Source organism: Ictalurus furcatus, chromosome 24, assembly GCF_023375685.1.
Source record: "Ictalurus furcatus strain D&B chromosome 24, Billie_1.0, whole genome shotgun sequence".
Classification (NCBI taxonomy): Eukaryota; Metazoa; Chordata; class Actinopteri; order Siluriformes; family Ictaluridae; genus Ictalurus; species Ictalurus furcatus.
The window spans coordinates 6,425,156-6,440,903 of NC_071278.1; the positions used below are offsets into that span (position 1 = coordinate 6,425,156).

Consider the following 15,748-nt stretch of genomic DNA (forward strand, 5'->3'; position numbering starts at 1 on the left):
AGAGAGAGAGAATATCAGAAACAAATCAAGCGAGTGACTCATCGCAAGTCTACTCTAACGTGCTAGTAGCTGTTTCCTCGGCAACCCCACCAAACAGGAAGGAGTGATGATGTCATATCAAGCCCAGTCTGCGTCCCCTCCCAAATTTGTGAGTGTGAATCATTCACCAACACATGCACCATAACACTATGTGCAATCCAATTACCATGCAGCTCTAAGACTATGAAAGACCTCATGCACACTTATCTGATCTGATAGACCCTCACATGATAAAGAAACTGTGTCAACACTTTAGTGCTTAAACAATATGCAATAAGTATGAGGAGTGTCACTGATATCACTGCTGAAACCCGATGACATGAATACCACACTGAATTCTGAGAACTGCATACTATACTATACTATACTATATATCACTAGTATAGTATAGTTTATCATAGTGTAATATCATATAGTATAGTATAGTACAGTGTAGTATAGTGTAGTGTAGTACAGAATAGTGTAGTATAGTATAGTGTAGTATAATGTAGTACAGAATAGTGTAGTGTAGTATAGTATAGTGTAGAACAGTATAGTGTAGTACAGAATAGTGTAGTATAGTGTAGTAAAGTATAGTGTAGTGTAGTATAGTATAGTCTAGTGTAGTAGAGTGTAGTGTAGTACAGAATAGTGTAGTATAGTGTACTGTAGTGAACTATAGTATAGACTAGTATAGTGTAGTGTAGTACAGAATAGTGTAGTGTAGTATAGTATAATACAGTATAGAGTAGCATAGTGTAGTGTAGTTTAGTATAGTGTAGTGTAATGTAGTATAGTGTAGTATAGTATAATACAGTATAGTGTAATACAGTATAGTATAGTACAGTATAGTGTAGTATAGTATAGTGTAGTGCATTATAGTACAGTATAGTGTAGTATAGTATAGTGTAGTGCAGTATAGTACAGTATAGTGTAGCATAGTATAGTGTAAAACAGTATAGTGTACTACAGTATGGTATAGTGTAGTACAGTATGGCGTAGTATAGTGTAGTATAGTATAGTGTAGTATAGTGTAGTTTAGTATAGTATAGTATAGTGTAGTATAGTACAATGTTTTTCTGTTATTAATCCTCTGTGTAATTTAACAAGGATTATTACATATAAGGATAAAGATATGTACATCAAGGACACATATAATCTAGTGGAGGACCAAATGTGTAATCTTTTAGCCTGGTCTCGCTTGACGTCACATCTGACATCGGCTGCCTGGGTCTGAACTGTGGGTGAGCAGATGGTAACATTTACTCCAGCTTTGTGTAATGATGTTATAAAATACCTCACAGTCTGCACGGTCTGTGTAAGCATTTATCAAGTGTGTGCATCTGTCAGGTTTAAGATGTGACTAGACTGTGTGTGTATGTACATGTTAATGTTTTACTTTATGGCTTGAATACTACTTTGGTATATGCAGTATGTATGTATGTCAATCATTTATATATAAGGATTGTGAAAGGTCAAATTTTAAATTAGAAAAGATTTATAGTAGTGGTGTACACATATTTACATAAAAAAATGTGCAGTTATGTGAATTTTAAAGTTTTCCATCATATGGTGATCATGTGGTGCGACTATGATTTTGCATTGAAATAATATATTTCCTTGATTTGCTTAAAATTTTGACACATACACTTACCATCTGTGAAATAAATATCTACATTATTTATAAATTTGAAGTCAGGAAGTCATGAGATTATATGTACGTACAGTATATGTACAAGGCTAGGGTCCATTTGAACTGTATCAGTGATTAATATTTTAGCTACAGAACTTATATCTTTTATTTTAATACAGATATTGCAACATGGTTACACCACATGATGAGGTGTCACACCAAATGATCAGAAGAAAATGTATGTGAAAAAAAATTCATACACAACAATCCATATCTGAAATCCCACAAACATTTGATAATTAACATTAAACTAAACTAACAATCAAAATGTGCAATGTGTGTTAAAATGTTGCAGCTCTCCGTTTCTCTCTTTCTGTTTCTCTTTCTCTGTTTCTTCCTGTCTGTCTTTGGCAGGTCACTTAGATTACATATGTCGTCTTTCTCAGCCCATTTCTTCTCTGGTAGCTAAAACAATAGTGTATCATGTTGTCACATGAGGTAAATATTTTGTAAATAGTCTCATTTAAATGTATGATAAGAACAGAAGAAGGTTAACATGCTCATTTCATGGAAAAACATATTTTTCTTTCTTTTTATAAATAATTAAAAAAATTTTTTAAATAGTTTTGTAAATTTTATGTTTGATGTAGTCAAAGCTACAGAATCTCTGCTGCAAAAACAGCTATTTCGTTATTTTTAGTTCTGATTCACGTTTACGTATCACTGCTATTCAGTCCATAGCAGTTCAGTCCTGCTCATTTACGCTGAACTGATAAAGAATGATTCATCTATCCTAGTTTTTAACAAAGCTCAATACAGGACTAATCACAACAGAGGCCATTTAACATATTGGTTTTAAATGCACACTAAAAAATAAAACAAAAAAAAAGATTAATTAAGTAAAATATACACAAAATATTAATCCTCAAATATCAATTGATAATGCAGGAAAATGCATTGAAAATGAAAATAAATCTGTTCCAAATGAAACTGTAATAAAGAACTGCATGTATATAAATCACGAATTGGGTATAAAAGAAAAAAGGAAAAGCCAATGGAAGACATATATCTATTACAGACAGTGGTTACACCACATGATATTTTCTGACCACCCTGCAAAACAGGACTTCATCTAACTACTGTAGGTTTCTTTATTACATTTATAATGCTATATAGATGATATAGATTTACATATACAATTACATGTTCATAATAATTTTTTTTTGCCATATATGGCAACTATATAGCAGTAGTTGAGAAGGTGAAAGTTTTCCAAATTTGAAGCTCTTCACCTGCATCTGCATGATGTTATTCATTGTGCTGCTGCTGCCACATGACCTGGCTGATTAGATAACTGCAGGTGTACAGGTGTTCCTAATAAAGTGGATGGTGAGTGTAAATGTCTCAAAATGGTCTTTTCTTAATGTTGCACTTGTTGATATTTCATACAATGAACCTGGGACAAATTTCATGCCAATGCTTCGCAGTTGGTCAGTACAGTGCAGAGCAGGTTTATAAGAAGCGCACTAATGGTCAGATGGTTACACCGCATGATATTTTGACTCTTCTAATAAATGACAAATGATCAGTAGACTGGAAAAGAATTAAAGTTGCTTCATGAGATGAGACCCACTAGATTTGTATTATGTCTTATTAGGCTCATTATGCATTCTCCCGAGGATTCTAGAAGAGCTGTAGAAGATTCTAGAAGACATTTATAATCCTGAGCTTAAAGATTAATTGCCTGTTGTTATTGGTGCACAAGATATTCCATTATCTCTGAGAGTCCAGATCAAACAGCCACACTGCAGCAGCACATCTACGCACTACACTTGACTGACTCTTAACATGGTCAGGGCCGGTTTGGACCGCTCTGATGATTGCTCTGACCTACATTTTCATCTTTTAGAGCTAGTACATGCATTAGAGAGCATTAACAACACAGCAGGAAGTCTCGGGTGATTGACATTATTAGCAGTTAGATGATACGTTTCACAGAATTAAATTAAGACAGAAGAAAGTGTTGATACACAGTGTTCATCTGGATGAAATCATGCAATGAGAAGCCACCGTTATCCTTGAAGTGTTAAATGGATCATTGTGAAACAAATTATTTGATAATTTGATCTCTTTTAAATAAATCAGGTGAATTTGCTCATGAACCTGAATGTATATTTGTGAAAGCGTATTTCATTCCAAGTAATGATAGTAATATCGATGGGAATGGAGGGAAAATCAACATAAGTATCTTTCTAAGGTATTTGGCCACCACAAACTGCTTCAATGCGTAGTGGCATAGATTACAAGGAGGAGATATGAGGTTGAAAGTTATCAAGAGGGAAAATTAATGGATGGCTCAAACATGATAATTATAAATATATAATAGTTAATGTCAATAATGTAATGTAATAAATATAGTTAATGTCAATATTAGTAAGTATTATTATTATTATTATTATTATTATTATTATTATTATTATATTATGGTTGCTGTTACTACACGCTTTCCAATTATCAAATATAAGTATTGTATTACATAAATGCATTATTATAACTACATTATTATTCAAACGAATCAAAATATGCTTAGTTTGATTCACCTAAAGAATCGATACAGTGAAGTGACTCGCGATGCCCATCAGTGAGGTGTATCGCTCACTCCTCCTCTGTCACATTCCTCACCCCCCTACACCCCCTCCTCCTCCTCCAGCTGCTCCCGCGCCGCTGCTTCTCCTCTCCTCTCCCCTTCCTCTCCGCCGCTTCTCCTCATCCTCCCTCCACACCGTGGCGGAGATGGCGGGCGTCGCAGCCGCCTCGTTCTTCTCGAACGCGTGTCGTTTCGGTGGCTGCGGGCTGCACTTCGACTCTCTGGCCGAGCTCATCGCCCACATCGAGGACAGCCACATCGGTGAGTGCCGCTAGCTCTGTACCACTTAGCCGGTTCCGCTACTAGCTAACCGGAGCTGCAGCGCTCTCACTCCCCGGAGGAAGCTGCCAGTGTGTGTGTCAGGGTGTGTGTGTGTGTGTCAGGGTGTGTGTTTGTGTGTTTGGGTCAAGGGGTGTGTATGTGTGTGTGCAGTTGTAACAGTATGTGGAGAGATAAATATCGACGTTATGCACCACAGCGTTTCACATTACTGAATGTGAAAATTCCGCTGCTAAATTCCGCTTCAGCTACAACCATAACGAAGCTAACTTCGTGTGTGTGTGTGTGTGTGTGCGCGCGCGCGCCGAGGCCTGAACCGTAATTAGCACCGCTGCTTTCAGCTTTGTTTTGCTCGTGTTTTCAGCCTGTGTGCACACACACACACACACACACACACACACACATACATCCATATATATATATATATATATATATATATATATATATATATATATATATATATATTTACACACACAGACACATATCCATATATATATACACTTACACACACACACACACACACACATACATCCATAAATATATATATATATATATATATATATATATATATATATATATATATATACACACACACACACAAACACACACACATATCCATACACACACACACACACACACACACATACATACATCCATATATATATATATATATATATATATATATATATATACACACATACATACGTACAGTTATGGTTAGATTACAGTTATAGTTATGATTAGATTATTATTATGGTTATAGTTATGATTAGATTACGGTTATGGTTATAGTTATGGTTTAGAGCTGCAACATCTAATCAATAAAATCAATAATAATTGATTATGAAAATCGTTGTAACGAATCTCATTATGGTTTAGTTGGTCTGCGCGCAGCACAGGGCATGTTCACTCATTACGTTACTTCTGTTCAGAAAACACGCTTCGGAGAGCAAATACTAAAGTTGTGTCTCAAATAATGTACTACACACTTACACTATGCATTATGTACTCTACCTTGTAGTGTATGAATTTTTGAAAGGTAATATCATCTCAAATATAACACTAGCGTTTTTTTTTACTAACTGGAAGTATAATTCACTTCCTAGTCGAAGGCACTTGATGTCACACGCATGTAATGCGACGCCACTAGCTTTAGCCTCAGAGTCACCGACACTGACTTTCTTCAGTTTACTTTCTGTCAGCGTTACCTTTTTTTCCCAACATGACCTCAGCCCTCATCAGACGGAGGCAAAATCTTCACGTGACTGAGGAAGAAAGTGTGCGACCTCCAGGTCCTCTAAGGCAGGGATTAAACACCGCTGAGAAGATTTATAAACTTTATAAAGCGGAGTTTGTGCATGGAAGCATGACAGTGATGCGGTCGCGAGTTGCTTAAAAAGTTTAATTTAATTTAAGATTATTGTCATTATATGGTGTATTTGTGTGCTTGCAGTGTAAATTCTGTCGTTTATTATAACGGAAGTGATGTGATAGTAATGAGGCCGCGTTGCTCCTCACGCGAGATGCAGACGCGGTGATACAGAGTGTAGTGTGAGTAAGATCTGTAATGTCTAATTGAAACATTATGATCAACAAGTAAAATAATATGTCTAAAGGCAGCGAGTAACAGAAACCACAAATGCAGTGAAAGTGAGTTTTTATTATTAATTTAGGACTGTAGTTGAATTCAGTGCTTTTTGTGCATCCATAAAAAATAATGCTACCTATCTATCTATCCATCCATCTCTCTCTCTCTCTCTCTCTCTCTCTCTCTCTCTCTCTCTCTCTCTATATATATATATATATATATATATATATATATATACAAACACACACATATAGGGATTAGGGATGTCACGATACCAAAAATCTAGTAGCCGGTACCGATACCACAAAAAGTACACGGTACCAAAGTCGATACCACGGTGTGGTTAAAAAAAATAAAATTAAAAAAATTTTAAAAATAAAATTTAAAACTCCTGGAGGGCATCCTCCTCTGGTTGATACTGGCAAAGCGAGAGAGAGAGAGAAAAAGGGGTGGGGTATTTTAGTTATCAAACACTGTCTGACAATGACTAATAACAAGTGCTAAGGTGCACTCCTAAATACGCGCACACACACACCCACACACCCCTTATACTATGAATGCAAGCATTAGTTTAAATTCACTGATATGGTGGCAGGCCAGAAAGATTTATTAAAAGCATGAACATGTGAATATTATTATTAATATATTATTAGTGACATGAGGCTACATTTATCTGACAGGACACGGGCTGAATGGCGATGCATGGTGTCCATTAGGAGGTAGTTTATAACACTGCAATGTATTAGTGTCGTTAACAAATAACTGTCTATCGCTAACATTACATGGAGCATAACGTTAGCTGGTTTCACGGCCACAATGCAGCTGCCTCAAACAAACATAATATAGGACCGTCTTTCAGGAGCGTCGCCAAATTCCAGGTGTTTCCTCGCTTTGTTTGAAATGAACGATAGCAGCGGTTGCACACCGGAAACCGATACTAGCTTTCCTCTCAATGAGTGGGGGCAGAGCTAAACTTGTTCAGCTAAGCTAATCTTCTGTAGTTTTTCCCGTGTGCTTGTAGGCGTTCTTCTTCTTCACCACTTGTGGTCCGACTAAAACACTTGCGTGTATTTGCTGCCCCCATCAGGTCCGGAAGAATCGCAACCTCGGTACCTACGGTCCTTACGCAACTGGCAACTGCAGACTGCAGAAGAACAAGTACCGTCACATTTTAAACATGTTGGTACCGACTTGGTACTGAAGTATCGGTTCTCGTGACATCCCTAATATATATATATATATATATATATATATATATATATATATATATATATACACATATATATATATATATATATATATATATACATATACATATATATATCATTTAGTTAGTGTATATTTATATTATATATAAGTATTTATGCTTTTATTTTTTTGGATTCACAAAAAGCAAAGAATTAAATTACAATCCTAAATTAATAATATATGTTCTTGTGTGTGTGTACTGGGATCTTTTCTGTTTTGGACAAACAGTTGTGTAAAGTTTTAGTCTGAATTTATATTTGTAACACTCTGTGGATTTTATTTTAAATAAACAAACAAAAAAAAGGTACTGAAAGCTCGCCCCGCCCCATCCGATTAATTGAAAAGATAATCGACCAACTAATCGAGTATGAAAATAATCGTTAGTTGCAGCCCTATTATGGTTATAGTTATGGTTAGATTACAGTGATAGTTATTATGATTAGATTATGATTATGGTTATAGTTATGGTTAGATTATGGTTAGATTACAGTGATAGTTATTATGATTAGATTATGATTATGGTTATAGTTATGGTTAGATTATGGTTAGGTTACAGTTATAGTTATTATGATTATATTATGATTATGGTTATAGTTATGGTTAGATTACGGTTATGGTTATAGTTATGGTTATAGTTATGGTTAGATTACAGTGATAGTTATTATGATTAGATTATGATTATGGTTATAGTTATGGTTAGATTACGGCTATGGTTATAGCTATGGTTAGATTATGGTTAGATTACAGTTATAGTTATTATGATTAGATTATGATTATGGTTATAGTTATGGTTAGATTATGGTTATGGTTATAGTTATGTTTATATTTATGGTCATCTACAAGGGAACAAACCGAGCTGTGCTGAGCTGCTGAGCGTTTATTAGCAGAAGTAAACGGCATGTTTTGGGTAAATGGCTGGAGATTCTTTGCAGTCAGTGACCATCTTTCCTCCTTCCTCTGCCTTTAATCCAGCCATTTTCACTTCCTGCTGGTTTGTCTTGGCTTGATTGCTGAAATGTGACTTGGCCAGTTAAAGGCTTGAACACTGAGTCCTTGCTGTAGCTGTATGTTGTAGGTTATTGTTCTGCTTCAAGGTGAAATGATGTTTAAATCCAGTCAGAAGAAGTGATTCTGAAGTTGTTAGAGTCAGACGAAGGCAGCAGTGCAGTTACGTGTGTTTGTGTAAGTACACAGGAATGCTGTATGAAGTCATGCTTTCCTTCTGTCTTTCACTGCATGGATTATAACTGTGTTTACTGTGTGTGTGTGTGTGTGTGTGTGTGTGTGTGTACGTGCGAGTATGTGTAGGAACAGTACATGCTCCCACATGCCCAGGACGTAATCAGCACATCTGTCTCCTGGCTATTGTTACAGCAGGTAACAGGTGAGCTCATGCAGACTGAGGCAGTGTGGTGTGTATTCAGGACATTACTCAAACACGATGAAAATCTACTTACACTCAGTCCATAAATATTTGGACATTGATAAACCTGCTGTTATTTTAGCTGTCTGTCACAGTGTATTGCAGGTGAAATTAAATAATGAGGGTTTCCTTTGCCACCAGTTGAGGGACCAGGTGAGGTTCTCCAGCAGGTGAACACCAAGGAATTTGGTGCTCTTGACGATCTCCACAGGGTCAAAAGTAATTGGACAGTTGACTGATAAGCCATTTCATGGCCAGGTGTGGACTGTTTCCTCATTATTTCATGACGGAGTTATGAGATAAAAGGTCTGGAGTTGATTCCAAGTGATGAATTTGCATTTGGTAGCTGTTCATGGGAGCTCTCAATGTGTGGTCCAAAAAGGTGTGGATGCAGGTGAAGGAGGCCATCATTGGGCTGAAAAAACCCATCAGAGAGAGATAGGAGAAACTTTAGGAGTGGCCAAATCAACAATCTGGTACATTCTTTAAAAGAAGGAACGCACTGTCGAGCTCAGCAGCACCAAAAGGTCTGGAAGATCACGGAAGACAATTAAAGTGGACGATGGCAGAATTCTTTCCTTGTTGAAGAAAAACCCCTTCAGAACATCTAGCCAAGTGAAGAAGACTCTGGAGGAGGTAGGAGTATCACTGATGTAAGAATCAGTGAATGTAAACACAAACGATTTACCTCAAGATGCAAATCACTGGTAACACTCAAGTACAGAAATGCCTAAAACTCTTCTTATTAATTTTTTTAAAAGTCTGATCAGTTCTGGAACAAGATTCATTTCACAGAGGAAACCGAGATGGACTTGTACCAGAATGATGGGAAGAGAAGAGAATGGAGAAGCAAAGGAACTGCAAACATGGTGGAGGAAGTGTTATGGCATGGGCATGTACGGCTGCCAGGGGAACTGGGTCACTGGTGTTTATTGATGATGTGACTGCTGATAGAAGGAGAAGGATGAATTCTGAAGTGTATAGAGCATTACTTTCTGCTCAGATTCAGTCAAATGCTGCAGAACTGATAGAACGGCGCTTCACAGTACAGATGGATCATGGGTAATGGAAAACAGACCACAAAAGCAACCCAAAAGCTTTTTAAGGAGAATAAATTAAATGTTCTTGAATGTCTGATGACCTCAACCCAATTGAGCTGCTTTTCACTTACTGAAGATAAAAGCGAAGGCAGAAAGACCCTCGAACACGCAGCAGCTGAAGGCGGCCGCAGTAAAGGCTTGGCAAAGCATCTCAAGGGAGGAATGTCCATGAGTTCCAGACTTCAGGAAGTCATTGACTGCAATGGATTTGCATCCAAGTATTAAAAACCCTAATATTTATGATTATGTACGTTTGTCAAATTACTTTTGAGCCTGCGAAAGTGGAGGGACTCTGTAAAAAAATGGCTGTAATTCCTAAACGGTTAAAACAATGTTTTTGAATTAAAGCTGAAAGTCTACACTTCAGTCACATCTTGATTGCTTCATCGTGGTGGTGTACAGAGGCAACATCATGCAAATTGTGTCTCTGTCCAAATACTTATGGACCTGACAGTATGTAAACGTTAAGCGCTGTAATTAGACTGTAGCTGTATAATCCGTGTAAAGCTAGCTGTGTTCTTACAGTAATCCCTTCCATAATGCTCTACAGTGAGGTGTGATAATATTACAGCTGTGCAGTCAGGAACCGCAGCAATCACCACGTCTCAGCTGGAACCGTCCAGGAACCACAACAGAACATGCTCACTATAATCCTTTAATAAATCTCTTTCTGTACACTTCATCAGAATCTACAGCGATGTGATGGATGTGTAACCTGTAGCTGTGTAGCAAAATATTTGTGTTCTATAATACCCATTTTACACCAACACCAGGAAACCAAATAAACACAGATACACCAGGTATTCACTGTCCTACTGTCCCACTGCCCCACTGTCCTACTGTCCCACTATCCTACTGCCCCACTGCCCCACTGTCCTACTGTCCCACTATCCCCCTGTCCCCCTGCCCCACTGCCCCACTGTCCTACTGTCCCACTGTCCCCCTGCCCCACTGTCCTACTGTCCCATTGTCCCACTATCCCCCTGCCCCATTGTCCCACTATCCTATTGTCCTATTGTCCCACTGTCCCCCTGCCCCACTGTCATATTGTCCTACTGTCCCACTGTCCCCCTGCCCCACTGCCTGATGCCAGGGTTTTGAGGTGAAGGGGTTTATAACTACAGCGGACAGATAAAGCAGGGTCGATGATGAAGAGAGCAGAAATGACCTGATCCACTTTTAGTTGTTGGCCTTTTCTATTCTGTCGTGTTGGCGCCCCCTTCAGGACAGATTGGCACAACAGGTTTCAGTCATGAACCTCAGGGAGATTTAGAAGCATGACTGAGGCATATATATGTGAATAAAGTAGGCTTTTCACCAGATTTCTCCGCTGCACAAGTCACTGTGAATGTGTGAAAATGACATAAGAGAACGAGCGCATTAATACGAGCCTGATGTTCTACTGGACATCACTCTCTCCATCTCCTACTCCTGTGTTCCTCCTCGCGCTCCTCCTGAACACAGACATGTCCTCTGAGGTGTATAGGGTGAAGAGGAAGAGAACTGGAACAGTCCCGTGAGTGAGGAGCTGTGTGCAGGTCTACGCAGGTCTTCAAGTCGTCAATGTGATGATGATGATGATGATGATGGACCAGTGGAGTTGTGAATGCAGGGCCCTTGATTAGATCTTTTTAGAGAAACGATTCAGCTCACGTGTCTGTCCCAGTCTCTCATCTCTCTGTGACCTGACGTGTTCCTGGTGCCTCTCCGAGTCTTCCTCTCTCCAGGTTCCTCTGCACGCTCCTCTTTACTCTCTGTGGTATGACGGAGTAATGTAACAGTAGTAGTTATTAGTACAGTAATATAATCAGAGTGAACATGACTGACACAGTGACTCTGTGAGACGTTGTAGAAAAGCTGAAATCATTATATAACACTTGTGTTTATCTGCCGTCATTTATTTATTTATTTATTAACAGGGTTATAGATAGTCTCTGTAATCAATTACATGTGTGTCACTGTAAACCTCCTGGATGAAAGGTGAGTGACCACTTGTGTGTGTGTGAGTGTGTGTGTGTGTGTTAGACTTTTATAGGCCAATTAGCGAGATCCAGTGGAAATTCCCTCATACCAGCCTGCACTCTGTGTGTGTGTGTGTGTGTGTTGGCATTGGTTAGTGTGTGTGTGTGTGTGTGTGTGTGTGTGTGTGTGTGTGTGTTCCTGGTCTGTGTTTGTATTCTTGCAGCTTCCTGCAGGAGTGTTGTGTACCGCTGTGCTTTGGAAATTATAATTACACACAGTTTTTTAGCTCTTGCCGTCTCCTCTCGTCCTCCTCTCGTCCTCTTCTCCTCTCGTCCTCCTCTCCTCTCGTCCTCATCCCCTCTCGTCCTCTTCTCCTCTCGTCCTCTTTCTCTTCCCCCTCGTCCTCTTCTCCTCTCGTCCTCCTCCCCTCTCGTCCTCCTCCCCTCTCGTCCTCTTCCCCTCTCGTCCTCCTCTCCTCTCGTCCTCCTCTCCTCTCATCCTCCTCCCCTCTCTTCCTCCTCCCCTCTCGTCCTTCTCCCCTCTCGTCCTCTTCCCCTCTCGTCCTTTATCCGGAGATGTCCTTTATCCAGAGACCTGCTGATCTCACACGTGTTTAAACACTACACTAAATCAGCCTTCTGGAAAACAAGCCTGTTGCCCCATGCCATACCAGGCTTTCACACACACACACACACACACACACACACACACACACACATACATACACACCTTTTGTCTGTCCCAGCTTAGTTCTATGAAACAGGTTCTAAGCTAAAAGGGAAGATTCGTTGAGACTGATTACGAGACTTTACAGCGAAGCACCTATACTGCTGGTCTGTACTTTAACTACCTCTGCTATTTCCTGTATAAACACACCGATTTCCTGTACGGGAACGTTAAAGGAACAGTAATATTAGAGAGTAGAGGAGTAACAGACCTGGTGTGTAGGTGACATCTTGTTTTATTTGACGAACTTCCAGAGGTTACCACACGGGGGCAGTCGCAGCACACAAATTTTAGTCAGAGAAACACACACACACACACACACACACACACACACATTTTTGGAATAGTTCCTGGTTTGCCTCAGGCAGTGGAAGTTGCCTGCTGTCTCCAGCAATGTGGGGAAAAGTGTGTGTGTGTGTGAGAGAGAGAGTGAGTGAGAGAGAGAGAGAGAGGTAAAAGGACATAGTTTTATGACTAAACTTACAGTAAAACCTACAGTCATTAAGTAAATAAAAATTTTAAATGAAACTATTTTATTCTGTTGTGTGAAGTTCAGTACTCTTCTTGTGTTATTTTGGGGCCAAGCACCAAAGGTGAATCACTGTAATTGTATTATTTCTTCTTCTTTGTTATTATTATTTCTTCTTCTTCTTCTGTTATTATTATTATTATTATTATTATTATTATTATACTTCCGTGTGGTACTCTATGGCAGCCCACACATCTTTTGAACAGTCCCAGCTGATTTGGACATACATCTGCAGTAATAAGGTCGAGTTCAATGGACACCATAAAAGTTCATCAGAAAGTTTGGATCACGGCATCCTGAGACCAACTCGAACACAACTTGTTTCGATATGCTTGGCGTACTGTGATCAAATCGAGTGTATCCCCATGGGAACGAGCACTGGTGGTCCCGCTGGCATCTGAAAGCGCTTGGCCCCGAAATCACTGCTTGCAGCGATATTAATTTAGTACTTAATTTATCTGCGATGAAATCCCCCACTGCTCGTGTCTCGCTGCGTGTGTTATAGATACGGATCCTAGAGCGCTGGAGAAACAGGAGCTGCAGCAGCCCACGTACGTCGCCCTGAGCTACATAAACAGGTGCGTTTATGTGCGATGACCGTTAAAGTTCATACATTTATAATACATAATTAAATGTAAACGTTAAATACACCTTTAATCAACATTTCGGGGGAAAAGATATAGCTGTAATATTTTAAAGGCTGATTTCCAGTGTATTAATGCAACGTGTGGTGAAAACCAGGTACTGGGTAATACCACCCCTGTGATGAAGCATGCTGGTGGCAGCATCGCACCATGGGTGCACTGAATAAAGGCTCTGAACACACACCTAAACGAGAGACTTCCATTTTTATTATTTTTAATACGTTTGCAAAGATTCAGAATAATTTTCAGGTTATTGTGCGTAGACTGACGGCACAAAACGCATTTAAAATTGAATCTATAACAGTAGAGAAAGTGTTGTGTAGCCACTGTGTGTGTGTGTGTGTTTGTGTGTGTAGATTCATGACTGAAGCAGCACGCAGGGAGCAGGAGAACCAGAAGAAGAAGGTGCAGCCGAAACTGGCGCTTTCAGCCACCGGAAACGTCTCCCGTAACATGTCCACGCCCCCTCGCCATAGCAACGGCAGTCTGACCCCGCCTGTGACTCCGCCCATCACTCCTTCATCTTCCTTCCGCAGCAGCACACCCACAGGTGTGTGTGTGTGTGTGTGTTTGTGTGTGTCTGTAGTCATGACGATGGATGCAGGGAGCGTTGGATTGGACGGTCGGACGCAGCGCGCTGTAAGAGAGTAACACCGAGTGTGTGTCCTTGCCCTCAGGCAGCGAGTGTGATGAAGAGGAGGTCGAGTATGAAGACTCGGACAGCGACGAGTCCTGGACTACGGAGAGTGCGATCAGTTCCGAGTCCATCCTGAGCTCCATGTGCATGAACGGAGGAGACGAGAAGCCCTTTGCCTGTCCTGTACCTGGCTGCAAGAAGAGATACAAGGTACACACACACACGTAATAATAATAATAATTGCTATATTATATATTATATCCAAGCCCCCTTCACACGCACGGCTCCTGGGAAACCTTTCTCGAACCTATTAAAACTTGGCTCAAGTGCTCCACTTCAGCATGCACATACTTGGTGTTTTGAGCAGTTGTGTAACTTTGTGTAACTCGCTGTGGTTTTCTGCTTGAAGAACGTGAACGGTATAAAGTACCACGCCAAGAACGGACACAGGACGCAGATCCGCGTGAGGAAGCCCTTCAAGTGCCGCTGTGGGAAAAGCTACAAAACCTCTCAAGGGCTCAGGCACCATACCATCAACTTCCACCCCCCACTGTGATTATTACACACACACACACACACACACACACACACACTACTCATATTGCTTCAAAATGTACGTACTCACCTGCACGCAGTATGACATCAGCTTCCTGCTGGTACCTTTTCTGTTCTTTATTTTATTAGATTTTTTTATTTTTATTTATTTATTTTAAAAATAATTTCAAATATTCGTCTGTTTTGTAAGTGTTAGTGTTTTGCACGATACTTTCATGTCGTTATTTGGCTTTTAACAGCCGTTCAGTAATTATTATTGTCCAGCGAGGCTGAGAGATTTAATTTACAGACGTGTGTATATAATATCTATAAGGAAATGTTCAGCATGTGCATGTATTTAGTCGCTGTACTTTTATATGTTTGGTTTTTTTTTGGTGAATTTTCACACGTACACGCCGTTCGTTTTCAAACGAAATCGTTTCACGTAATACGGTGCAGTGCGTACGCGCCAAAACTCGAAGGGGTCCGAATACTGTACGTTCTGAATCCTAGGGGGTGGGGGTGTATATTTTAACACCGTGCCTGTGTTAGTGCTCAAAATATTCACCTGTTTTTCTATTTAAACTAAAAATGGGCGTGGGTTTAAAAATAAATGTTTACATTTAAAAAATAGGTCAAAATGGAGGTTTTTCATCAGCGTTTCGTTTTATATATATATGGCCTGTTTGATTCTCCGAGATGATTTTATATTTTAATAACGGTAAAGAAAGGTAATTCACGAACGTACAAGATTTACATGTTTGAAAAATGAATACAATA

The 15,748-nt window shown here is 39.5% G+C and overlaps 1 protein-coding gene across 2 annotated transcripts; it reads left to right on the forward strand.

Annotated features, from left to right (window-relative positions):
- Positions 1-4,386: 4,386 nt before the first annotated feature.
- Positions 4,387-15,290, forward strand: jazf1a (JAZF zinc finger 1a). 2 transcript variants are annotated; one of them, XM_053612900.1, is made up of 5 exons: positions 4,387-4,559; positions 13,659-13,731; positions 14,154-14,347; positions 14,475-14,644; positions 14,844-15,290. In XM_053612900.1, exons 1-5 carry the CDS (start codon positions 4,445-4,447, stop codon positions 14,988-14,990), a joined length of 699 nt encoding a protein of 232 aa, XP_053468875.1. In that variant the 5' UTR covers positions 4,387-4,444; the 3' UTR covers positions 14,991-15,290. The 2 variants fall into 2 exon arrangements, with proteins under 2 accessions (XP_053468875.1, XP_053468874.1); XM_053612899.1 differs by lacking the exons at positions 4,387-4,559; positions 13,659-13,731 and having other exon boundaries at positions 13,757-14,347.
- Positions 15,291-15,748: the final 458 nt, after the last annotated feature.

Excerpts from the sequence above, each read along its gene's own strand:
- jazf1a (XM_053612899.1), top strand. The coding sequence starts at position 13,948 with ATGGGTGCACTGAATAAAGGCTCTGAACACACACCTAAACGAGAGACT. Across the intron at positions 14,348-14,474 it reads CCGCAGCAGCACACCCACAG|GCAGCGAGTGTGATGAAGAG; the intron begins GTGTGTGTGTGT and ends CCTTGCCCTCAG. Across the intron at positions 14,645-14,843 it reads GCTGCAAGAAGAGATACAAG|AACGTGAACGGTATAAAGTA; the intron begins GTACACACACAC and ends TTCTGCTTGAAG.